This window comes from Artemia sp. Qi Xiang Cuo, chromosome 18, assembly GCF_049724085.1.
Source record: "Artemia sp. Qi Xiang Cuo chromosome 18, ASM4972408v1, whole genome shotgun sequence".
Classification (NCBI taxonomy): domain Eukaryota; kingdom Metazoa; phylum Arthropoda; class Branchiopoda; order Anostraca; family Artemiidae; genus Artemia; species Artemia sp. Qi Xiang Cuo.
In genome coordinates this window covers 34,232,815-34,257,490 of record NC_142811.1, presented here as the reverse complement: position 1 = coordinate 34,257,490, position 24,676 = coordinate 34,232,815, and the positions used below count along the sequence as shown (strand labels likewise).

General features: G+C 40.2%; 1 protein-coding gene across 1 annotated transcript in view; it reads left to right on the top strand.

Moving 5' to 3' along the window:
* The window catches only part of LOC148941432 (uncharacterized), a 364,996-nt gene that overhangs the window by 295,228 nt on the left and 45,092 nt on the right, over positions 1–24,676 (top strand). Inside the window, exon 23 of the mRNA XM_089104420.1 lies at positions 16,269–16,458. Within this exon, the coding sequence (XP_088960546.1) occupies positions 16,269–16,458 (190 nt within the window). The remainder of the gene's footprint in view (positions 1–16,268; positions 16,459–24,676) is intronic.

Below are 24,676 nucleotides of genomic sequence, written 5' to 3'. Positions count from 1 at the left end.
TAAAATAAATATCAAAAATCAATATTTCGCGTAAAAAAAAAAAAAAAAAAAAAAAAAAAAAAAAAAAAAAGACCACTCAGCCGCCTTTAATACTCGGCGGAAGCACTTTCCAAATGGTAAATGGTGATAGAAATTCTGCCTATGCTGAATCACAAGGTTATCCATCCATATTTCTAGTACTATACTGCTGTAAGCAACTATTACCTTATAAAAATGAGAATAAATGTGTTTGCATATATCATTCCAACATTGGTATACAAAAAAATGGCAGCCTGATAATCCCTGAGCCGTCCAACATTTACCACTCTCAACTTTCTATAGCACTTCTCTGTATCATTAGAGTCTTTCACATATTCTACAATTATTATCACCACTTTATTTTGTAAAATTTGGATACATTTATAATTAGAGTAGAAATTACTAGCCCAGAAAACAAACTATTGCACGATATAAAAGAAGCAAAATTTTATTCGGAAGAAAATGTTCCAAACGACGAATAACTCCAATTCCTCGAGTCACTTTAGAAGCAACTAAATCTCTGTGCCGTTTCCAAGATAAATTACTATCAATATAAAACCAAGAAATCGCACACCATTTACCTGATTCAATGGCTCTCCTCTCAAAAAAAAAATTCCACTAAGATCAATCGGTGTTCACATTCTATTATAAACTATAAAATTAGTTTTATTCACATTAACTGGTAAAAGGCTAAGATTAGCGAATGTATTAAGTTGAGCCATTACACTATTAACCTTTTATGCTAAAAATTCAACACAACGACTATAAGAAGTAAAAGCAGTATAATCTGCGAAAGAAGTAAGACAAGCCAGGGCACGTAGAATCTCATTGTATCAACATAAATAAGATAAAGCAGTGGGCCTAGAATAGAACCCTGCGGAAAACCGCTTTTGATAAAATACTGACTAGAAATAAAATCATTTAACATCACTTTAATAGATCTTCCAGTTTAAAAACTTTCAAACCACTTCGGATTTAAATCAGATACAAATATACTTTGATTCCTGTGTCTTCCATATCCAAGGAACAAGAATTGGAAGTAATTAGGTTTAAACAATACTTTGGGCCATTAAGTATGTTTGGTTCGTCTAACCCAGAGAAGAAACGGATGATGGTTTTTTTTTTTTTTTTTTTTTTTTTTTTTTTTTTTTTTTTTTTAGTAATAGTATCCTAGGAAAAGATCAACGGAGATTAGAGTATAATATTAAAACCTAAAATTATAAGAAATAAATAAAACAGTTCATGAAAACGAACTGTAAGTAAGGAGCGACTCTTGCAAAGCAAATCCTCCTTCGTTTATCGGAGCCCACACGCTTCAGAACCATACTTGACCACTGTAATCAATGTAGCTTCCAATATGTAATTTTAGTTTGCTGACTTATCTTCCTATTCTTCCGAAGTTTTTTTTTTCAACAGTGAAGAAAACACCCTGGACCTTGTCATCTAACATCTTTACTGCACCCACTGTCCTTACTAATAATGCTACCTAGGTAAGTAAATCCCCAAATTCCCAATTTACACCCTCCGAAGAAATTCCTATTTCCCTTAAATCTCTCCTTTCAAAATCCTCCTACTCCATTCTTAGACGACCTGCTTTTCGTTTGGCCCTAGACGGTTGACCGACAAAAAAATCTTCCTGGGAGGGTGTAAAGAGGGAGACTTTGAATAGATTGGATGGAAGAGGAGCTGGCGTAGTTGTGTTTGGCAATCTGTCATTCTTCATCCGCAGAAAGTGTCCTAGCCATCTCATCCCTTCTGTCATTATAGCCCTAAAATAGAGAGGGATTGGACCACATTTTTCTTCCAGATTACTGTTTGAGATAAGGTTAGTCAGTTGGATACCCGGAACAATCCGTAAGCAATTTCTCTAGAAATCTAGCAAATCCTCCTCCCTTTTATCGGAGCGCCCACGCTTCAAAACCATACTTGACCACTGTCCTTACTGTAGTTTCCAAAATTCTAATCTTAGTTCGCAGACTTATTTTTCTATTCTTCCAAACTTTTTTCACCAGTAAAAGGCACCATGGGCCATGGCTGTTCTACTTTTAACATCTTCCCTGCACCCACTGTTTTTGCTAATATAATACTTCCCATGTAGGTGAAGCTGTCCACTTGATCGATCTTCTCGTTATTCAATATCACCTCTTCACCTTCACTTATTCCTAGTCTTAGAGACTTAGTCTTCTTAACATTAGTTTCCAAACCTACTCTTGTACCCTGAACTCACAAGACCTCTAAAAACTCATTCAATTTGCTAACACTTTCTTCTAGGATGCTTGAATCATCAGAATAATCTAAGTTTAGGAGAGTTTTGTTTCCCCAATTGATTCCGTGTTCTCCCATTGCCTTTGCTGTGCTCCTTAGGACAAAATCCAACACAATGGTGCATATAAAAGTTGTCCCCAGGGTGATTGTGTTGTAACAAAGGGAGCTGTGTGCAAGGCCATCTCTCGCCTAAAACCTAAACAATCTATCGGGATTGATGAAATCAGCGCACTCCATCTAAAAAGTGGTGGGCCCGCTCTCAATAGTCACGTAACTCTCCTGATGCAAATTATCCTCATTCAGGGTATTGTCCCAAACACTTTCTCAATTGGAGATCTTATGCCAGTTTCTAAAAAAGGAAAAATTACCATGCAATGCTCCTCTTTCTGTCCAATCACGATTGCTACTTCTCTTTGCAAGCTATTTGAACTTTTATTCGAAGGTGAGTTTGAAAAACGGTGCTGCAGTTCACCAAGACAATTCGGTTTCCAACACGGTATTGGTTGTGCTGAAAATCTCCAAATCGTTGCATATGCACTCCTGGATGCAAACAAATCAGGAGAAAGCCTAGCGATCGGTGGCTTAGACCTGCAGAGAGCGTTTGATTCATTGATTCATGCGTTTATGTTGCTAAACTCAGCTAAAAGAGGAGTGAACTCAAATATCATCCGGGTTGTCCGTGATCTTTACTCTCGCCTTCGCGTGCGACTCAAGCTCCCTCCCGATAAAGGCCTTCCACCAGCCCCACGGTCAGCTTTGATACCAGTCCGTAAAGGTGCCCGTCAGGGGACAGTTTTATCCTCTAATTTCTTCAACATCTACATTACTGAGCCTCAAGACAGATGTCCTTCATCATGGATTCTCAGTTCCATTGACATCTCCCTGGTATGCTATGCAGATGACACTCTGAATCTCAACCGGACGCTTACCCGCCTTTCAGAAATATTCTCATGTCTTCAGTCCAATTACAAGAAACTCGGTCTGAGATTTAACTCCCAAAAGTCAGAAGTCTTGCTTTACAATTGAAAGAATGACCCTCCTATTAATGTCACTCTAGGTGATTGCTCAGTAAAACCAGTTGATAAAATAGTATATCTGGGGTTGCCAATAGGTACTTCATTACAGAATACCCGCTCCCTCCTGATCTCACATCTTGAACGGCAAATTTCCAGCTCCTATACTTTGATCGTTAAATCCACTCTGAGATTTAACCGTCCACTACTGGCAAGTATTTACAACGCTACCGCTCTGCCACATATATTATATGTGACCACTTTCTAGAAATTATTGGCCAACCGTGAAGTCTAAAATCTGCTCTTTGTTTTTCCGTTTTGCCAAGTACCTATTAAAATTGCCACCATGACAAAAAAATAGTTTTCTGATTCGGTGCTACAACCTAGCTGACCCAAATCTAGCTGTTGAGATACTTATTAGCCGGCAAAAATAAAACTAGCAATTTTAAAACACGAGTGGGCAAGTTTGCTTGTTTATTTTTCCCTCTTGCTTCCCTTTTTTTTCTTTTTTTTTCGCCTTTCAGAAGTTGTTGTCTTTGCTGTTATTTTCGAAGAAGTTGTTGGTTTTGTTTTTATTTTTGAGTATGTTTTCTTTCTGTTTCCTCTTTTCGTACTATTTTGTATACTCTGTCATTGTACATTTACTGTATACGACGGGTTTTCAATATATTATTATCATTAGTATTATTATTATTATAAAAGGGGATAGGACAATACTCTGCTTAACTCTTTATTCAATACAAAACCAGGTGCTAACCCCATTTCCTACATTAGCCACAGCAATGTTATTCTTATACATAGCACTAGTCATTTTAATTTATTTATCTGGTATACCATGCAAGGATGGGACATTCGCTAAAACTCTTCTATCAGCAGAGTAAAACCCTTGCTCATAATCTATAAAACTGAGGGAAAAAGGGGTTCGATGACTCAGGCACTTTTTATCAAAGAGTGAAAATTTGATCGACGCATCCTCTCCCCGTACTAAAACCAAAGTATTCCTCACTTAAAACTGTATCTACTAAGTCTAAAAAGTAATTTGCTTCCTACAGAAACCAGGCTAACCCTCTATAGTCCCGAGTGGCTTTAGTCTGGGTATGGTTATACCGATATTAAAGAAGGGGAAGCCAGCCGAACAGCCTTCTTCGTATCGGCCAGTTACGATATCTTCAGTATTTTTAAACTATTCGAGATTGTTTTGTTTGATGAGATTTATGATAAGTGTGAGATGCCTCCACACCAGTTTGGTTTTTGAAAAGGCCTGGGGTGCACCCATGTACTTTATCTTCTTGCTAACATATTACTTGATGCTCATCTCTCGCGAGAAACTTTGATCTTAGGTCAGTATGATGTCAGGAGAGCTTTTGACTCTGGGATTCATGCCCAGATTTTGGTTGAGCTGTGTAAGCGAGGCGTGCGTTCTTCTATTGTAAGGTCACTACGTGATATGTATAGGAACCTCAAGCTTCGTGTTCGTTGGCAAGATGGTGAGCTTAGTGGGGAGATATCCGTACTTAAGGGAATTAAGCAAGGGGCTATAACTTCTCCTACTTTGTATAATAACAGTGCTAATGATACACAACAGGTTGTCTCTCCGAGCTGTATTTGCAAGCATATTGACTTGTCACTTCTGGGTTTTGCAGATAATCTTTTAAATCTGTCTCGATTGCTTTTTTCATTAGAAAATATTTTTTCGCGTCTTGATAAAAATTATACTGATACTGGTTTGCAGTTTAATGTAGAAAAGTCTGCTGTTTTGTTTTTTAATTGCCCTGAAGATAATGCTACAGTCAGGCTTGGTGGAATTACCATAACACCATCTAGTTACATTACGTACCTTGGCCTCCTGATTGGTTGTAATCTTTGAGGGACCCAGTATTAGCTTATTGAACACCTTTCTAAAAAAGTGCGCATTGCCTATGCGGGTGTTGTCACTAGCCGTCGCAATTCAAGTCATAAATATTTGGCTCGTCTTTATAATGCAGTAGCTTTGCCTCATGTCATGTACCTGTCTCCTGTTTGGAAGCTCCGGAGTTCAAAAAAAAAGAAAGACATAAGGTGGGTTTTTTTAAAGTATGCCGGATATCTTCTTCAAGTGCCGCCTTTTGTTAGAAACCGCCATATTGCTGTGAAATATTGAATTGTTGAGCCTCTGAGTGCCTTGGAGGAGGTAATTCAGAATTACGTGAAAAAACTAGAGCTTCTGGATCACGAGTGGGCCCACCTTCTCAAATAGTTATGTTATTATGTAGTTCTTTCTTTTTGTATTTGTTATTCTTGCCAGATTTTGCTTTTTCTTTCTTTTCTAGTTTGTGCTCTGTCTTTTTCTGTTTATTGTAAGACAGGTTATTAATAAAATTCATTCATTCATTCATATAATTGCCAGTCTCATTCTTATCCCCTTTCTTTTAGAGGGGTTGAATTAGAGTTTTCCTAAAGTTGCCATGTATTTCCCCTTTTCAAAAATAATATCCATAATTTTCAGTAGCTTATTTCTAACTTCATAACCACCATATTTAAAAAACTCATTTACCACACAATCAGCACCTTGAGCCTTATTATTTTTTAATCCTTTCAGTCTTGACTTACTTGAATTGACTTAAGGCTTCTGCCGAGGGTTTTGCGTAGAGAACGATCCCACCAGGCACCTCCAGGTTGACCTATTGCTTGCCAGGCTCGCAGCTTCTTCCACCGGGATGTGGGCTTGGGCGAGAAATTCAACAGCTTTGTCTTTCCACCTAGTTGGGGGGGGGGTGTCCTCTGGGTCGCTTCCATCCGTGCAGGGTGGGGTTGAAGTCGAATGTGACCCGTGCTGAGGCGTCGCGTGACATGCGAAGGAGGTGGCCGTACTACCGAACAGTACGCTGGGTGAGCTGCGTCAAGAAACGAGTTTGTGCCGTACGTGACAGGAGGGTCTGGCTGCTAACGAAGTCAGTCCAGTGGAGTCCCTCGATTCTTCGGAGGGGTTTCGTCTGTGCGACATTGACGGCGCTGAGGATAGATTTTGCAGCTGGCCACGTCCCCGCTTCATACAGCTGCACGGTGCTGACTGACGCATTGTCAATGCACATATTAGTAAAGCGGCTTGGGTTTGGCTTTCCCCAGATGCTGCTTAGCCTCCCAACAAGTGCCGACGCTTTGGCTATTCGAGATGTAAGCTCTTTTGTGATTAAGCCACCCCTCGACACAATAGATCCCAGGGAAGTGAAGTCTTCAACCACATCTACTCGGTTGCTTCTGATGTTGACTTCCTTTACGGTTGAATGGGACGTGGGGGGCTCAAGGAGCATAACCTTGTTTTTTCTGCCAGTTGATCTTCAGTCCAACGTTCGAGGCTTCTTCTGAGAGCACCGGGAGAGCTTTGGCAACCTTTTCGACGGTGTCCGCAACTAGCGCTATGTCAACGGTGCTAGCTAGCGCTAAGTCAGCATCAGAGAGTATCGGCTCTCCGAACTGAATGTGATTTGTCGTGCTGGTCATTGCATGGTCTATGACGCAGTTGAAGAGCTCGGGAGCGGTGGTGCAACCTAGCCAGACGCCAGTCTTCACCGAGAATGTGGGACTGCGTCTTCCATTTACTTGCACGCAGCTCTCCGTATCGTCATACAGCTTTTCAAAAAGCTTACAATATTTCTGGGGTAGTCACGTAGTTCTCAGTATCAGCCAAAGTGAATGGCGATCAACAGAATCGAAGGCAGCCGTAAAGTCAATGAATGCGATGTACGCTTTTCGGTGGAACTCTCGCGTCTTCTTGACCAACTGACACATAGTGAAAATTTGCTCCGTCGTCGACCTGCCAGGCATGAACCTGGCTTGCTGGATTCTCCTCTTCTATGCAAAAAGTTGGAGCATCTGTCCAGGAGTGACATGGTGAAGAGTTTACCAGTAATGGAGAGAAGCGTGATCCCACGATAGTTGGATCAGATTTGAGGGCTGCCCTTGCGTTTCCAGAGCGGCAATATGATGCCAGCACGCCTGTTATTCGGAATGCTATCCGTCGTCCATACAGCTGAGAAGATTAGCCAGAGCCACAGAATCATCGCTGCACCCCGTACCAGAGGAGTTCTGCAGAAATACCTCAGACGAAAGGGGCTCGATTGTTATTTAAATGTTTTACAGCATTTTGAATCTCAAAGGTGGTAAACGGTTGCGATAGAAGGTTGGAAGTAGCCTTGGGTGTGGTCATGGCTGCTTGAATCAGATCTGGGTTGGGATGAGCAACTGCCTTTACGTTCAGAAGCGTTGAGAAGGGACTGCTCGAGGCGGAGAGTTGGCCTGCTTCGTCATCCAGCATGCCGCCGTCAGCAGACAAAACACGGCTCACGGTGGAAGTCTTCCCTTACGTCAATTCGCGAAGGTGTTTGTACAAGGAGCAGGTGTCTCCTTTCCTAGCAGTATCTTCAAGATCACTGGCTCTCTTGTCAACAAAGGTCTTCATATCTCTGTGTAGTAGGCTATTACGCAGGTCATTGAGTAATCCATTGAGTAGGCCATTGTACTCTGGCATATTTTATGCTAAGTGGGCCTTCCGATGCACCTCGATCATGATCAGAGTCTCTTGAGATATCCAGGGTTTATTCTTGTGTCTGCTACGGCCAATGATATTGCCAGCAGAATCGAGTATGTTATCTTTGATTTCCATGCTACTTCAGGGTCGTCCAGAACTTGGAGGCAGCTAAACTGGTTAGAGATATTGAGAGCATACTTCTGTTGCATCTCAGATGTCACCAGACTGCTCAGATCGATATTGGGAGGCTGTATGATAATCGCCTAAATAATCGCATAAATCATAGGATGATAATCGCCTCAGCATGGCGATTATCATCCTATGACCTGTGTTCCCCAGATCGGCCAACCTATTAATCCGGCAATTTATTATTGACGAGCGCCAGCGATCCGAGATCATAACATAATCGATCATCTTCTTTGTCTGGTTGTCGTTACTATACCAAGTGTATTTGTGTCTAACTCGTCTCTGAACGAGCGTGTTTGATATGACCAGATTATGCCTATTGCAGAGCTGGAGGAATCCTTGTCCGTTGTTATTCAGTGGATCTGGAGTAACAGGGCCGAGAACATTTCTCCATACGCCCTCCCTGTCATTCACCGTCGCGTTAAGGTCTCCCAGTAGAGTGACAATTCCGTGGGGTGGGACTCTAGACAGGATCGCTGAGAGCTCTGAGTAGAACTGATCCTTCACTTCTGCAGGACTGGGATTGGTGGGAGCATAGCATACAATAATTGTCCATTTTGCATGCTTCTGCTGGAGCTGAGCCATCAGTATTCTATCCACAATTTGTTTATAGGAGAGAAGGCATCTCTTGGCTCTGGCGTTCAGCACGAGGCCTACACCATTTGTCTTTCTTTTTGGGTCTCCAGACCAGATCAGGTGATATCCTTCACCAATATCCTCGGACTCTCTACCGACAAGGTGGTATTCCGTAAGCCCAACCACAGCTACATTGAAGCGTTTTAGCTCGAAGGCAAGCATTGATTCATCTCCAGGAAAGTTGAGGCTGAGTACGTTCCAGGTGGCGAGGCGTATTCCATCTTGGTGAAGAGGGTTCATTCGATGGTCTGAAATTGGTCCAGGGACGTGCTGGAGGACGTGCATCGTTAACGTTGCGTTAAAATTTTCGGGTGGAGGATTGCAGGCCCAACTGACCCTGGGCCTGGGATCTAATTAGAGCTAGGACTTGCCTAGATACTGAGAGTCCCTGGGGTGGGCTCCACCCACCTCATCACGTTGAGGCTGCCCATTAACCGTTTAGTTAGGGAAAACCCCATATCCAGAGGCACGTGGTCAGCAGACATAGTTTGCCTCATTCCGGACGAACTCCATCCGTTTCCAAATCCTTTCAGTGCTGTAAATAATTCTTCCTCACAAAATAAATAATATCCAAAGTTTAAAAAACATTTTTTTTATATATTTTGCTTTAACTCTATCATGGTTTAGCACATTCTTAAAATGGTTTGCCCGTCTCTCTTTAGCTCTTTCCTTCTCACTAATTGTGGCACGGTTCCTATCTTTAACTATTAAAAGTCTAAATTTACTACTCCATCTCAATTTATTAACATGCCAGTACAATATTTTACCATTATGTCCTCTAGCTGCATCTTCCAGATCCTCGGCAATTTTATCCATGGCCTCCATTTGGCATCTTCTAAGTTCATATTTTAATTTTTTTTTCTACTTTCTTTACATTCCTCTTAATTTCATATGATCTATCACTCAAGTAATTCTTGTACAAGCCCCTCCTCCTCTCTTTTAAACATAATTTATTTTCACTAATGTTCCTAGCTGCGTTTCTAACTTTTTTTTCCCTAAAACTTCATCAGAGACTTCAAAAACTATTATCTTATATTTATTCCACCCATCTCCTACGTTACTTACTTACTTACTTTTGACGGGAACCAGACGAAGAACTGTCCTACCCGGCACCAACGGACTTTGGAATTACGTCCGACGACCAGTTCAATCTGTCGGTTGCAGCTTCCCTAGTGATCTTCAGCCAGTCTCTGCCCCATCTCCTACCATGCCTATGGAAGCCTCCTCGTGGCTAAAAATCCTCCTTGAACTTTTGCCAAGCATTTTTCACCTGTCCCTCCGGAAGTCGACTCCAGGATGGTTCTGGCTCGTAGATAAAGACGTCTCGACATATCGTACCTTAGGGTCAGTGCAAGTTGTGGCCGAGAAGTTTAAGGCAACGTCTTTTGATGGAGAGGATAGCTCTTCAGTCTGACCACAGCGGCGTCTTACTTCGCGATTAGTAATTCTAGACCATCTGCTAATTTGGAGTATATAGCAAAGGCAGCGGTGATCGAACGCGTCCAGAATTCTAGCTTGTACAGCCTTTAGTAGCCTTGTCTCGCAGGCGTAAAGAAGCAGAGTTTGCACGGATTCTATGTACACCAAGACTTTGGTCTTTGTTGAGATCTCACGTCTGGCCCATAGCGCTTTTTTCAGACTGGTAAAGACTCCTCAAGCCCTTGATATCTGGGCAGAAATGTCTCTACCAGCTCCACCATCTGGCGTTAAAATGGACCCAAGGTACTTCAATTTGTCAAAGTTTTCAATTGGTTTTTCGTCCACGATGATTTGATATGGAGCAGAATGATTGACAGCCATCAGCTTAGTCTTGAAGCTGTTTATGGTAAGCCCAATACGCTTCAAAATCTTGGAGATATGATCAATCGTGTCTTGTAAGCCGTTGGCTGTGGTTTCCAACCAAGGCAACATCGTCTGCAAAATCCAGGTCTGTCAGGGTTTGAGGAAAGCCATATAGTTGACCAAGACAACTCCCCTGTGTTTGGACAGGGCATTATTCAATACCCCGTCTATCACTTAGTTGAATAATGTGGGCGATAGGGTGTATCCCTGCTTGACACTAGATTCAACTGAAAACTTGGTTGTATTGTTACCCGAGATACGGACACAGTTTGCAGTATCCATGTATCCACAACGGAGTATGTCGATGAGGTCCTTTGGTGCTCCATCTTCAGCCATAATCCTGCATAGTTCTTCTCTGATAAGGGAATCAAAAACAGCAGTGGCATCAATGAGCATGATGAAAAATGGTAGGTGATACCTGCTGTACTTTTGCTGGATGAGCTGGATCCTGAGTATCTACTCCGGACAGCCCCTACCTGGTCTAAAGCCTGCCGGATCAGGACGGATTAGCTTGTCACGCATATCTTAAAATCTATTCAAGAGAATGGCGCAGAAGATTTTCATTGCTTGGTCAATTAAGAAAATGCCTCTATAATTTCGGCAATCAGTCTTGTCCCCTTTTTTGTAGACTGGAAAGAGGACTGATATTTTCCATTCTTTTGTGAAAGCTTTTGTTGTCCAGACCTGTGCAAACAGTTCGGTTAGGTGGCATAATAGGGTAGGTGAAGCCTTGTATATTTCAGAAGGGATTCCATCCTCTCCTGGTGTCTTGTTACTCTTCATGCATTTAAGCGTTTTTAGTACTTCTGCGATACTCGGTGGTTCCAGGTTCCCTAGCAGTATCCGAGAAAGGAGGCAGATCACATGAGGCTTTGACAGGGTTCAGTAGCTCAGAGAAGTCTTTCGGAAGCGTTCCAATTGTCCTTCTTCGGATTGGATGATTTTCCCGCACTTGTCTTTCAGCGTATCAGCTGTTGAAGGGGCTTTTGCGGTTGCTTCTTTTAGCAATTCAAATATTTTCTTGCTATTATGATGTTTGGACGCAAGCTCGATTTCATTTGAAATATTTGACCAGTAGTGTTCTCGGTCCTGTTTGGTTAATAGTTCATCTGCTTTTCGGGCTGTTTTTAAGGGTTCTTTTGCACTACTTACGAGGGGACATTTCTTTTCAACTAGCTGTACGGTGCTGACAGAAATCCAGATTCGTTTTTTCCAGTTGGTTTGACCAAGGACTTCTTCAGCAACATTATGGGTAGCAGCTTTTATCTGTGCCCATTCTTGGTCAATGTCAGACAAATGGTTCAGGGCTTTCAATCGGTTGCCGAGCTTCAACTCGAACTCAGCTTTGGATTCTGGGCAACTTAATTTAGACACGTCAAAGTGATTTGCTCTATTCTGTCACCTTTGTTTGCTTAGACGATGACAGACTCTACATATAAGTAGATAGTGATCAGACCCGTTTAAAGACCTCGCATCAGATCATCTTTATACTCTGGTATCTAAGCAGGAGCTTCTCCATCACCTGCTCACTAGAATGTGATCAATCTGAGTTTATGTTCTGCCGTCGTTTTAGCGCCATGTAACGAGATGTAGTTTCTTGTGTTCAGAGAGAGTGTTAGTAGCACGTAGATTGTTGTACCTGGCAAGCTGAAGAAACCTTTCTCCATTAATGTATCTGTCGCCAACAGTGTAGCGTCCAATTACAGTGGCTGCATCAGGGTCTGCTCTGCCAAATCGAGCGTTCCAATCTCTGGCGATGAAGAGCATGCCTCGCATCGGTCTCCTGTCGATAGTCCTTTTGAGGTCGTAGTAAAAGGCATCCTTGAGTGTAACGCTGTTGTCCCTTGTTGGAGCATACACTGCAATGATGGTTAATGTGGCTTAAGTGGCCTCTGACTCTAATTGTCACGATACGAGATGAGACTGGTTCCCAGGCCACCACACAGTGCAGTAGGAGCATCTACAGAGAATCCGACTCCGTGTTGGCCCGAGCCATCAGTTGGGCCCGAGTTGTAGAGCTGAAATGAAGAAGTATCGTTGATGGTGAGCCTTTTGGACAGAACGTAAAAGTAGTACCTGCGTGTATTCCAGATTGCAGCTTCGAACATTCCACGCGTCAGTATTCAGAGGCTTAATTGGTCGGACGGCTTGCATAGTTGTCGAACCAGGCACCCCGCGACCTGGCCTGCGTTGTTTACCGCGAACGCCGTAGTAGTGCTATTTTGCAATTGATCTTCAATATCCATTAATGTTTAATGGGAATTTTCTTGACCGACGGTACCCAGACCCTTGACACTACATTGTCAAATTTTAAACTCTCCAGTTTTGTATTCAACCGTTTCTGGAAAGTTTCTTTCAAATTCTCATCCTGGAGTCTACCAATGTCATAAATTCCTGGAAGGTAGTTACCCTTCCTAAATTTCGCTGTAGATTAACCCTAGACACTACTAGATGGTAATCTTTACTTTTATCATCAATAACAGAACTCGTATATACACTAGTATCTTGTATCGATCTTGCCAGTCTTCGGTTTACAATGACATAATCAGTAAGGTTAGCAGTCTTACCATCATATGAATACCATATTAATTTATGGCACATTTTATGATCAAACACTGTATGGGTTATAACTAGATTGTTATATCTATAAAGTTGGAACAGTTTGTAACCAATAACGTTTTCTTTTCCAAATTTATCTAGGCTAGGATACTATCTATCTCTATTTCTACCGACCTGGGCATTAAAACCTACTAATAGAAATACTATATTTCTACGTAGGACACTGTCTATTTGTTCCTGTAGCTGTAAATAAAATTCATCTGAATCAGTTCGTTCTATTGGGGCATTTTCAAACGGTTAATGGTAACAAACTGTAAATAAGGAGCGACCCGGCTCAATAGTAACCGAAACTCTAAAAAACTGAATTTTTAAACTAATAGATGCATTAAAAGAATCAGATTTTTATGCTGATTTAAAATATAAAAGTTTCATCAAGTTTTGTCTTACCCATCAAAAGTTAAGTGCCTGAGAAAATTTGCCTTTTTTCGAAAAAAGGGGGAAACGCCCCCTAGGGGGGAACCCAAGATGAAATAATACGTGCAGCTAAAGACCGATCATTAAGAAAAAAAATGCAGAAAAGGGCTGGGCAGGGCTAACCGAGAGAATGCCTATGACAAAAAAACACAGTTTTTTATCGTTCAAGTAAAAAAAAAAAAAAAAAAAAAGAAAGGCACTTAGATTCATAAGCCACTGAGGGAATTAAGACTCAGAGAAGGCTAGGATATTATCTAGATCAACTACATCAGTTGTTTGGTCAGTTTCTTTTACTTCACAAACATTACAAATATCGCTATTGAAAAGCAGCATACACTTTGTAGGCTTAAACGTCAAGCAACAAGAGCTACATGCTGACAACCACAGCCTGAACACAAGTATTGAGTTCAACATGGGCATATGGTTTCAGAGCTTCCTCTTAACGACATTCATCATAGAAAAGGATCGTTCCACTATCGCATTGCTAATCGGCAAACTCAACAGAGGCAATGCCCACATGACTAACTCACGAAAAGGAGATGCCCCAACAGCATCAAGATAATGTAGGACAGCTATCCAGAGCTGAGAGGACTGTTTGGGGATTGTTCTTCCACACACAAATGACCAATTAATGTCCAACAGCTTCCTCCACTGATTCTTTGGGGCACTGAGATCGGTAGTCGCAACAATTCTCAATGACAACTCCCCAAAGTGGGGTAGAAACTGAGATAAGCAAATCACATGGGATAAAAAATTTCAATTTGAGGAGTGAATCAAGAGCAGGAGGCATTTGTTTAAACACCGCTTTAGTTGTAATCTTCAGGAACACCAAACACCGTAGTTTGTTCTCGCTCTTCTCTGTGTCTGAAAGTTTAGATTTTGCCAGTTCAATCAGGAACTCATGTCTGTAATCAACTTGATCTGGTGGCAAATAATTGATTTCGAAAGCCATGTTAGCCGTCACAGACACTGCAGATGAGCGGAGTATCCTACACAGGAGACTTAGTATCAACCCCTGCAGCTCTTCAAAAAGACGAAATTGGGCAGCGGTTGTTCAGAGTTTGGATAGGCAAGGTTTTTTCCTAAATTTAGGAAAAGCATTTTCGGATCTCTGAAACTTCACAAGTTTGGATTGAGTAAAGTTGTAAGGCTGAAAACACTGATCTTTTACTTTTTTTTTTAGAAGAAGGTCTATTCTATAAGTTTTCAGTTTTATAAAACAAAGATTTTTTAAAGGTCATCAAAGGTTAGTGCCCTCTGTAGGGCAAAGGAGTAGAGATGGGTTGGCTACTTCAAAATATCTTCCCAGGACGTACTTTAGTCCGTAAACCCATCCCAGAAAGTATCATTTTCGTAACCTAACCCCTTCCCAAGATAGCAAAAAGTAGCTTGTCTGGAATTTTACCATATATAATTCAGACTATATATTTGCACATTATGGGGTGAGGAGGTAAAGTATTGTAAAATTGCATTAAAAAGTGCAGTTAAAACAGTCTAGAGAAGGACATGTAGAGAAGGAAACACGTTAAGAAAACAATTATTAATATGCAGAATAATTGTAGCTTACACATTTCGCTTGCATCCCAGCTACACTTTACCCCTAACCCCCTCCTCTAATGTGCAAATATATAGCCCAAATTATATATTCCCAATTCCTTCTGCCACCCATCACTTGTTTTTCTGGTTCTTGTTTTGTCTCTGTTGATTAAATTTACTGGTACTCTGGACGAATTTCAGTTATGTATTTGCACATTAAGGGGAAGGGCCTGGGGTAATGTATAGCAGGGCTACAAGCAAGATATAAGCAACAATTATTTCTGTATATTATCAAGTATAAATTGTTTTCTTAACATGTTTCCTTCTCTAGGTATATACCATTATAACTCGGATAATCTGCATATTACAAAGTATAAATTGTTTTCTTAACATCATTTTTTCGCAACAGCCCCAATTCTAGACTTAGCCTAGCTTAGGCCACAAAAAGGTTAGGCCAGGAGATTTGTCAAATAATTCAAAAAAAGGACAGATCTGCATAAAATTCAAGTCTTGCCTTAATTGGAGCAGCAATGAAATTCCTTATAGCAATTAGAATAAGAAACTTCACAAGTATTTTCCCTTAATTTAGCACTATTCTGCTTACATCCTAACCTAAGACCTAAAACTAGAGCCATCTCAGCCATGCGGAAATTAATTTCCTAGATGAGAAGCGATGCAGAATAAAAAGCGTTCCATGCGTTAAAGGAGGACTCTTATCGTTTTGATGTATAGCCACGGCTGAGTCACAGTGATTTTGAAATTTTCGCACTGTTCCAAACTTTCAGTCAAAATAAGTCCATTAAAAAAAAAAAAAAACCACGTTCCCGCCCCACGCCCACTCCAAAATTCAGCCCGCCCCTGACGGCTGAAAGAAGCCCATGGGGTGGAAAACAAGCCTATCTGGTAACACTGGATGGGCTTACTGTAAATTTCAAAGCTATAGGACATGCGTCAGAATCGCAAGTTTACAAAAACACATTGTTGATTGTAACTGATAAAAGGGATTGGCTGTTCAAAGTCATTTATTTTTCCTCATAGAAGATTATAGGAGATTATGTTTACTTATAGGAGGGTATTTTTGTGTTATTGAAGTTGCTTTTGTGTTATTGTGTATCGAAGGTTGATTTGATAATTATTAAGTCTATCTTGTGTTTGCTACACGTCAAACCTTTGCTCTTTATTACCTGCACGTAAATAATGGTGCAGGTTTTATTTTGATAAATTTTTTCTAGGGAGAAGAAGGAGAAAAGGGACTACGTGGTCCCGGTGGATTTCCAGGCCGAAATGGTGACATCGGAGAAGAAGGAGATAGCGGTCTAGTAGGTCCTCAGGGATTACCAGGACAAAATGCTGAAAAGGGTATTCCTGGATTTCCCGGTTTACCAGGACAGCGTGGTCGGTTTCCAGCACCTGGACAAAAAGGTAATTTAATAATTATGTGCTTTAATATTAAGATTTATCATTTTATGCAGTCAAAAAAAACACTAACATTTCGGAAGGTCCAGTAAAACCAGAAGAAGAATCATAGAATAACAAAGACAACAGCTGGAGCAACTGGATATTGAGATATTGCTTGTTGAAAAACAGATACGACAAAACGCTCGCGGAAATTTCTTTTTACGGAAAACCAATACGACAATTTTGCTCTGAAAACTAGCAGCGTAAATGTCTTATCTCTTAGGAACTCAGTTTTGCAAGCTTTAAATTTTAATCAATTTCGAATATAAAAGCATAAGAAAAACTCAGCACTACTTCGGGTACAAAGAAACATCGTTCCAACGAAACTGGACCTACTTTTTTATGTTTTATCGAAAAATGCTTTGTAGTATGCTTGGTCCTCCAGCGGCATGAACTTTAGGAGGCTTTTCACGTCCTTGATCTTTTCCTCAGGCAAGGAAGAGAGCCTAGGGAGTGGGCCTGGCTCAAGTAACTCCTCAATCACAGTAACTTTGGAGACTCCCCTTCCTTTTTTAACTACTGCAGCCTCGGGTGCAATCTTCACCAGTTCATGTGAGGCAGAGCCAAAATTCTCCTTGTAATACACTCTTTTGTGCTCAGTTGAAACAAATCTCAGTTCCTTGACTTTTGTGAAGGGAACTTTCGAATATCCTTTGTATTCTTTGGAGCAGCTCTGAAAATCTAAGAAGTCAGATCTTTTCATTTGGATCACAATGTACGGTTCCTTTTTCCTAGCTTTAATCATAAGTCGAGTGAGGGTCAGAGGTGAATGAATTTCCAATTTAGCAAAGTAATGTTCGATGGCACTATGGACAGCGTCCACTTCTTGGATCGATGAGTGTCCTGGCTCGCAAAACTTCATTGTAATGGACTGAACATGGGGGAGCTTTTTCAAAGTATCCTGCATTTGGTAGCTCATGATACTGTTCCTATTTTGCGGGACACAGGAGTCAGACCACGTTATAAGCTCTTTGATATTTGGATGCCCTGAAAAGACTTTTGACAATATAGCCGCCACTGCACTTGCAATGTCATTTCCGGTCCGCCCTCCAATCAACTCAGACCAGAGAGCACAATAGATCTCCTTTTTCGTCTGTTTACTTGGATCTGGTTCAGCACTGTCCTTGTAATGCAGCACAGCAGTCAAGTTATAAGTATTGATCTTTCTTTTGTAAAAGAAACAAGATGCGTTCCCTCTTGGCAATGCAAATACATTTTCCAGATCAAAACAGAGGACTGGCTTGGTAAGCAATCTATCCATATCTCTTTCTACTTTGGTTTCTGCTTTTGACCTTTTATGATTTTCAAAAATAGCTCGTTTTTCGTCAGATACCGTAATTCCATTCCTGCGTGCAACATCAAATTCTTCGCACAAATCACACCGGTCATTTTTTGGTGTGTGGAACGACAAGTTAAATTCCGTATTGAACACTTTCCTGTATACAGTTTCTGAGGCACTCTTGCGGCCCTCATCTTCGCACTTTTCACAATATAAGCTATACATCCGAGCCATGTTCAAGTTAGACTCCAAATATTGTTTGGAAGTCTCAGCCCTTCGATAGTGGGACTCGATCTTTGGAAAGGAGTTAATGTGGTTACGTATGAAGTCCATGTCTTCCTCTGATGTTTTGTTTTTGGCGATCTTCTTCCTTGGAGGCGTGGGCGTTCCGCAGGTATTCTTCTGCTCGTGAGCGTAGTGCACTCTCCTCTCGGTTATGTCGAGCGTTGTCAGATAAAAAGATCTGCAAACCTGCCTTTCTTTTCCGTTGATGACAACAAAATACTGGTAGGTGTTTTTCCTCCTTGTCACTTGTTTTTTGTTTTTCTTCTTAGGCAGGCACTTTGTGGTTTTCAGATAAAACATTTTCTTCATTTCAGCAGACAATTTCCAGAAATTATCAAAAGCATTCTGTCTTTTTTCGGGTGGGATTTTGTGACATTCGTAGAAGCAATCTTCAGTACACTTTGAAGGCTGCACAGAACGGACTCTGCTATGCGTTTTCTTAGTCTTGGGGTTAACGTAGGCAGTCCCATCATTATTTGCTGTCTTGATCTTAGTTTTTATCCATTCGCTTTCATTCCTCAATCTTTTTCTCGTTGATTTTTTTCCAGGGTCAACGCCTTCTGTGCCATTCCTATTTCCAGCTACAGGCTCTGTAAAAGAATTTGAACCTCTCTCGACATCTTCAAAATAACTAGTTTCATTATTCCGATTAGCTTGTCCATAATCAGTCGAAACATAAACCAAGGGCAACGGGGAATCGGAAAGAACTCTTTCACCTGCATCAGCAAAGCTTGACTCGTCTTTGTAAGAAATGATGCTCGGTTCATTTGCTGATGAGCGCTCAGCAATACTCGGTGCATATTCCGAATCTTCGTCAGAATTCTCAAGGTCTTCGTCAGAGCTGTAAAAGAAAAAAAAAATTATAGTGGTTACTCCAGCGATGGGCTCAGTGAAGAACTGCAGGTCAGGAAAATGAAATTTTCAGTAGACTAAAGATAGGCTTTGTAAGGATAGACTAGTCTAGGCCTAGTAATAGCAAAACATATTTTTAGCTCTAATATTTATTAAAGGGGAGAAATCAGATAAAGAAAAAAAGGAAATATACCATTAGATTTTCTATTTCCTTGTCTATTCCCCCACAAAGCCAGATACACCTTTAGGCTTAACAAAACAGTTTGATTTTTCTTTAAACTAGCTTTATTTGGTAATACACATCAGCTGCTGATGAAGAACTGGGTATATTATCCAAGCACCCCTGGTGTTTGGATAATCACTAACTTTGGACAAGCAACCGAGCATAATTTGATTCAAATAGAGCCTATATTTCCAAGCAAGCTCTTAGTCTTGCATATGTATAGATTTAGATTACCTTGTTGGGATTAGCTCAATTTGATCTCAGAAACTTTTTTATACTGAAAATTAAGCTTAAAGAAAAGTTAGCAAACCCTAGTAGCCTATTTTTTCTTTACAGCACATGTCTGGGATTGAATCTATTTATGTTTGAGTGGTTTTGTATCCTACAAGGCCTATAGGATCATGTGTTTAAGATTGGGCAGTATTTTCTAGAATTAGCCTAGGCTATGCTTAAACTAAATTGTGTATTTGTCATTAGACTTTACTATTAACTATCAATGCATTCAAAACATTCAGCAATCCATATGGCTAAAATATTCAGCCTAATCAAATAGCCTAGGCTAGCCTACTTGTTCAAGAAAATTTGATACTTCCTTTGAGTTCTGCAAATTAGCAAATCGCATTATGAGATGGTGCAGTGGTACAATAATGTGCGTAAATAGACAAGACAATTCTGTTATCTAGGAATAGAACCATATTCCTAATTCAATGCTGTTTCCAAATCAAACTATATATGCACCAAAAATCATAACAAATCAGGTAGCCTATTTGATATACTCTTGGGTAAAGGTGCAGTGTAGCTCCCCCTGTACTATAGGGTGCAGAGACCCTACTCTATACTATACTATAGGGTGCAGAGGCCTAGAAGAAATCGACACTTTACCTGCCAAATTCATCAAAAATTGCTTCAAAATCCCTCGCCAAGTTTTTCCTTGGACGCGCCATTTTCTTCTTCTCTGAAGTGCGTGACGGCAAAACAGCCAGATACGACAATTTTCCAATACGACAATTTCGCTAGCGGATTATCAGCGATAATGTCCGATACGACAAATGGTTTTTGGTCTTTTACTCAGGAACGGTAGCCAGTAGAGCAAAACAAAAAGCAGATTCAGATTCTACGCAAAATTTTACACTAGATGGCATTCATAACTCAATTTTGGCCGGAGATGCCTAATACGACAATCATCCTCCCAGCCGACGATGTTGTTGAACAAAAAAAAAGTAAGGATCCCATCTCAGAGCAAACTCATTCTGTTTTCAAGTTTAGAAGTGTTTAGATTTCTAGGGACTTTATATAGGCTACGGAATACAAATTTGGCATTATAAACATGCATGATTTGATAATTGTAATCAGTTATATTCAACAAAATTTAGTTTCTGTTTGCCTATTTTCTATTTATAAGCATAAATTCCTCTTTTACTTCTTTTTTTTTTGTGTAAGATTATTTTGTCGCGAATTATTTGGGTCGGGTAAAAAGTGGATCGGGAATGTATGGATGGTGTGGCTTCGGCGAATCGTGGAAGATCAAAAGAGAAAAGTTGAATATCTGAGCATATCACTAATGACAGACGACAGTAAAGAAAGTGGAAGATGACAGTTAGAGCTGATATATTTCAGAGCGATTAAAACAGAAAAGGCAACTTGAGGGTGTTCCAAGGAGGTCAGATGTGTATTCAGGCTATACTTAAAGACCTCAGAACAATTGTGCTGAGTGCTCACCTCTATGTGTAAAGAAATGCTCACCTCGCTATGTAAACGAGATTTTGCATCTTGTTGGGAAAGATCCGTTTTAATTTTTGTTCGAGGAATAATCGTAGTCCACCCATGACTGAAGAATATTTGGAAGGATCTTATTCGAACGAACATTTTGACTTCTCAAACTCTTTTCTGGGGTAAAAAGGGATCAGATTCTCTTAAAGCACCGGTTTGAGTCATTTTAGGCCTTCTTGCTCTCAAAAAGATCAGAAGTGCCATCGCAGAAAAACTGCAATTGCATTAATGATCAGAACGGTCAAATTCGATCTAAGTTAAAGAGGAAATAAAAAAAAAATAAAAAAAAGCAAGCTTTCTCAAATGAAAGGAAGGAGTGACATTAAAACTTAAAATGAAGAAATTATTCTGTATGTGGGGGGCTGCCCTCTCCTCAAACCCCTGTTCTTTGCACTCGAATTTTATTGCGGATTGAAAATACTTTTTTCTCAGCTCTATGGCCCTGGTGTTTCAGCAGCCGCTCTCAAAACATCGGGACAGAATGTCAAACTGCAGCGTAAAGAGCAGGGACTGCCATCTTTAAATAATTTTCCTTTGTTTTAAGTTTTAGTGCCGCTCTTTACTTTTATTTGAGAAAAATTAATTGCTGTTCGTTTTTCATAGTATTCCCAGGCTTACCCTAAATGCAAGAAGGGGTAACACCCATTATGCCGACTCTTTAAAACAAAATTTAACTTTTCGTCATCTCCTCAGTATGAAAAGATGATGTTTCGTCCTCCTCGGGTCCGATCAATATGGCACTCCTTCATGTGGGAGTTAAATTCCAGTTTTTAAAATTATGCACATTTCATGTGTTAATAGCTTTTGATAAGTAACTTTAAAATTACTGTATTTTTCCGTATTCAAAATTAGTATAAATAATACATTTTGTTGTATTATTGGTGCTATGTTTCATCTTGTTTTTATTTCAATAAATTGAATTAAATTGAATTGTTGTTGCATATATTGTAATCGAAATCTCTTAGAGTTTCGGTTTCTATTCAAAGAGCAATTTTACGAACAGTTTTATCCAAGGCTTTCTTTAATATGACGGCGGTCTGCTACCCCTCCTTCAACTCCCATTTCTTATGCTCAACTTCAATATTCGTAAAAATATTTCGAGAATGATAATCATCTCTGAATATTTATTACGAAGGTGGGGCTTTCGAATATAAAAACTATTTATAATACCATCATTTCCACGGTTTTAAAGACGAATTCCTCGAACAAACTTGTTTTAGATGGATGATCCCCATAGACGCCAGTAGGAGGAGAGACACCCCGGGAAACAAGAAGACAGTATAAATTGTATGTAAATTGGAAATAATAAAAGTTACCATTTAAACTCGCTCTGAACAAAGCTCTTGGTAGCACTTACGAACAACCCCCAGGAAATTCCCTGGCTAGGCTCATGGTGCCCCGTCCCCACTTTTCATCCTCTGTGCCAGCAGGCATGTGAATTTAATCTTCTATGCTACATAGAAAACGATTTTTGTAATGGATGGGACGCTATCACTCCAACCTCCCCCCAGCACAAATAATAGATCCATAGACCGAAAATATTCCCAGGAATCTAGAATAATTTGATATCGGTTTTGGTTGCAAATAAGTCCTCTTTGAGCCAAAATCGGAATTTCGTACCGCAAAATGGCAGAGAATTTCACTTTCACGTAGCACAATCTTTGTGGCCTCTTAAAAAGGACACTAGTGCTTTTAATTTCCGTTAGAACAAGTCTTTTCCCGATCCTCTTAGACCATTGGTACGATACAATAACCTCTGGAAAAAAAAAACAAATAAATAAACATGCATCCCTGACCTTTCTTCTGGGGAAAAAAATGCAAAATTCCACATCTATGTAGATGAGAGCTTGAAACATCTACAACGAGGTTATCTTATACATTGATCTTAATGGTGTGATTTTCAGCAAGATCAATTGCCTTTTTTGGGGGTTTTCTCCATTTTTTCGAAAATCAGATCAATTCTCAGGTTCTTAGCTTCTGTTGAGTAACTTTAAACTTAATAAATTATGTGCATTTGGAATCGGCATAGAAACGAATTCCTTTGATTACATTAACTGTTGCCAAAATTCATTTTTTTTTAGTTTTGGTTACTCTTATCCCGAGTCGCACCTTATTTATAGTTTGTTACCACGAACTGTTAGTCTTTTCTTGTGAGTACTCATTAGGTGCCTGGGATAGGTAGAACGTATCTTTCTAACCTGAATTTTAGATCCATTGAGGCCCTCTAGAACAATGCTCGTTTGAATTATGCTGATCGATGTATGTATAATGCACCCATCTCACAGCCTCCTGGGCACTTAGCTAATCTGTGATGGCCCCTCTAGCTGTCTTAATCATAGGCAGCGCGCTAGCGCTGCCTAAGTAAAGAACGATGTGGGCACAATGTGTTTTTGTTTTGTTTTTTCCCTACCCGGGCACTTCGTATCGAAGGAGGTGTCGTAGAAAGTTCAAAAAGGGCTCATTCGATTGGAAATTGTAGTGGCTAGTGCTCTTTTTAATAGTCGAAAGTGATTGGAGAGCAACTAAACCCCCCTCCCTACCCCCCCCCCCAAGCCCATCATTCCCCCAAACACTTCCAATCAAAATTTTGATATGGCGATATTATACAGGATAGTTTATTTTCATATACAAAATATATTTTTGAGGAGGACACTCCCCCAGTACCCTCAGATAAAGGAGTTTTAGTAATGCCCTAGGAGCATATAAGGTTTTTATTGAAGGTGTTTTTGTAGAAACTTCAAAACAGACTCATTCGATTGGAAATTCGAAGGACTAGTACCCTTTTAAATAGTCAAAAGTGATTGGAGTGCAACTAGCCCCCCCCCCCACGCCCCTCATTTTACCAAACACATCCAATCAAAATTTTGAGATTGCCATTTTGTTCGGCGTAGTTGATTTCCACATAGAAAATATATTTTTGAGGAGGACTCTCCCCCAGAGCCCTCAGGGTAAGGGTTTTAAGCTATGCTCTGGGGGCATATAAGGTTTTTATAGAGGGTGTTGTCGTAGAAACTTCAAAACAGGCTCGTTCGATTGGAAATTCAAATGGCTAGTAACCTTTTCAATAGTCGAAAGTGATTGGAGGGCAACTAGTTCCCCCCCCAACGCCCTTCATTCCCCCAAACACATCCAATAAAATTTTTAGATAGCCATTTTGTTCAGCGTAGTTGATTTCCAGATAGAAAATATATTTTTGAGAAGGACACTCCCCCACAACCCTCAGGGCAAGGGTTTTAAGTTATGCCCTGGGGGCATATAAGGTTTTTATATAAGGCGTTGTCGAAGAAACTTCAAAAGGGGCTCATTCGATTGGAAATTCAAAGGGCTAGTGCCCTTTTTAATAGTCGAAAGTGATTGGAGGGCAATTAGCCCTCCCCACGCCCATCATTTCCCCAAACACATAGAATCAAAATTTTTATATATCCATTATTTTAAAAGTAGACTAAAGTTTTCGAAATTATGTATATGATTATGACAACCCCTCCCCCCATAGCTCTCAATGCGACTAGATTAAGTTATATCCTGGGGGCATTTAAAGTTTTTATTGAAAGCGTTGTCGTAGAAAATTCGAAAAGGCTTATTCAATTGGAAATTGAAAGGGCTAGTGCCTTTTTTAATAGTTGAAAGTGATTGGATAGCGACTAACGCCCCTCTCACGCCCACCATTTTCCCAAACACATCGAATTAAAATTTTTAGATATCCAATTTGTTCAACGTAGTTGAAAGTTCTTAAAATTAGGTCTTTTGGGATGAAAATCCTCTCAGAGCCCTCA